The 1,411-nt window shown below is 34.6% G+C and overlaps 1 protein-coding gene across 1 annotated transcript; it reads left to right on the forward strand.

Annotated features, from left to right (window-relative positions):
- The first annotated feature begins 16 nt into the window (after positions 1–16).
- Positions 17–1,138, forward strand: LOC109592921 (leucine-rich repeat-containing protein 34-like). Its single transcript, XM_020008229.1, has 2 exons — positions 17–267; positions 414–1,138. Exons 1-2 carry the CDS (start codon positions 210–212, stop codon positions 977–979), a joined length of 624 nt encoding a protein of 207 aa, XP_019863788.1. The 5' UTR covers positions 17–209; the 3' UTR covers positions 980–1,138.
- The last annotated feature ends 273 nt before the right edge of the window (positions 1,139–1,411 follow it).

Below are 1,411 nucleotides of genomic sequence, written 5' to 3' on the forward strand. Positions count from 1 at the left end.
AGTTAAATTCTAAGTGGCTGGGTGTCACAATCTTGACAAAATTTGTATTCATAGAAACAAGCTTATAAATATCATTGACCATAATTATTACTTTTTCATAACTTCTAACAGATACTGAGAGAGAGTTGGCATCACTCAAGGAATTGTCAGAGATTAGGCTACAAGAAATAAAGCAATTAAAGCTGGAACTTGAAGAGAACAATTACAACATGTATGCATCTGCTTCTGATGTATCAACTGATGAATCATTTGATAGTGATACATCCAGTAAGTACTTCTCATCAATCTATATATTTTTAGCATATTCACGGTGTATTCTAAATTTATGTGTTCTGGTAAAGCATCTGTAATAGCCACAGCATTACATGCATTACTTAAAATTTATGATCTACTTGTGTTTTATTATTTATTAGTACAAGAGGCTGGAGAAGTGGTGTGGAGTCATAAAGGTGTCCATTTCATCAATTCATCAGTAGATCAATGCATGGAGGTAGTCAATAAACTGGAGAACCATCATAAAATATTGATATTTAGTAAGTCTTCATCTGAGAATATCCAGTTTCTAATACCAATTGTATTGAAGCAAGGAACAATAAAAAAACTTGTCATACAGTCCACATTATTAACTCGTGATGATATTCTCTCATTTTCATCTCAGCTATCAATCAACAAATCACTAACATTTTTAAACCTGACCCGTGATTCAATGAGGGATGATGGACTCATTACATTAGTGCAATCACTACAACATAACAGAACATTGGAATCCTTAGATCTTAGTTACAATCCTAGCATCACTTCAGCCAGTGTTCCATCACTGGCTGAACTTTTACTCACAAACAGCACACTTAGTTACCTTGATCTCAGCCATACTAGCATTGATACTGATGGAGTAATGATACTAATGGAATCATGCAAGACCAATAATACACTCAAGAAATTTAGGCTAGTCAGCAACATAACTGATAGTGTTGTGTAGGCATGGAGGGAGGGGCTAGCTACATGAGACTACATAACTGATATATAATATAAAATAAAATATTATTTTCTTATAGGCAAATAGTTATTGTTAATATTTCAGTATATTAATTTTTGTAAATAGTGAAACAGAAGCATCTTTATGTAGGAAGAGGAAAAATTTGTCTTAGAGATAAAGATAAACGCCCACTTAATCAGGGTGGGGCTCGTTTATGGGCGGGGCTCATCATGGAAAACTCTTTGGGTTGTTTCTTGTTATCTAGTCCAACTATAAAGGAGCTAACGGAGCATGTTGATGTTAGTACTAACTGGTACATAGTTGGTACAATGCTTGACTTGGACCAAAAACGATTGAGAAGTATTGAAGCACAAACTGGCCACAATGACACTCACAAGATGATAGAGATGTTCAATCTATGGCTGACCACTACTC

The sequence above is a fragment of the Amphimedon queenslandica genome, unplaced genomic scaffold (assembly GCF_000090795.2).
Source record: "Amphimedon queenslandica unplaced genomic scaffold, v1.1 AMPQUscaffold_3479_Cont24528, whole genome shotgun sequence".
In the NCBI taxonomy this organism is placed as follows: Eukaryota; Metazoa; Porifera; class Demospongiae; order Haplosclerida; family Niphatidae; genus Amphimedon; species Amphimedon queenslandica.

Coding starts and splice junctions, on each gene's coding strand:
- LOC109592921 (XM_020008229.1), top strand. CDS start 210: ATGTATGCATCTGCTTCTGATGTATCAACTGATGAATCATTTGATAGT. Junction 268..413: donor ATTTGATAGTGATACATCCA/GTAAGTACTTCT, acceptor ATTATTTATTAG/TACAAGAGGCTGGAGAAGTG.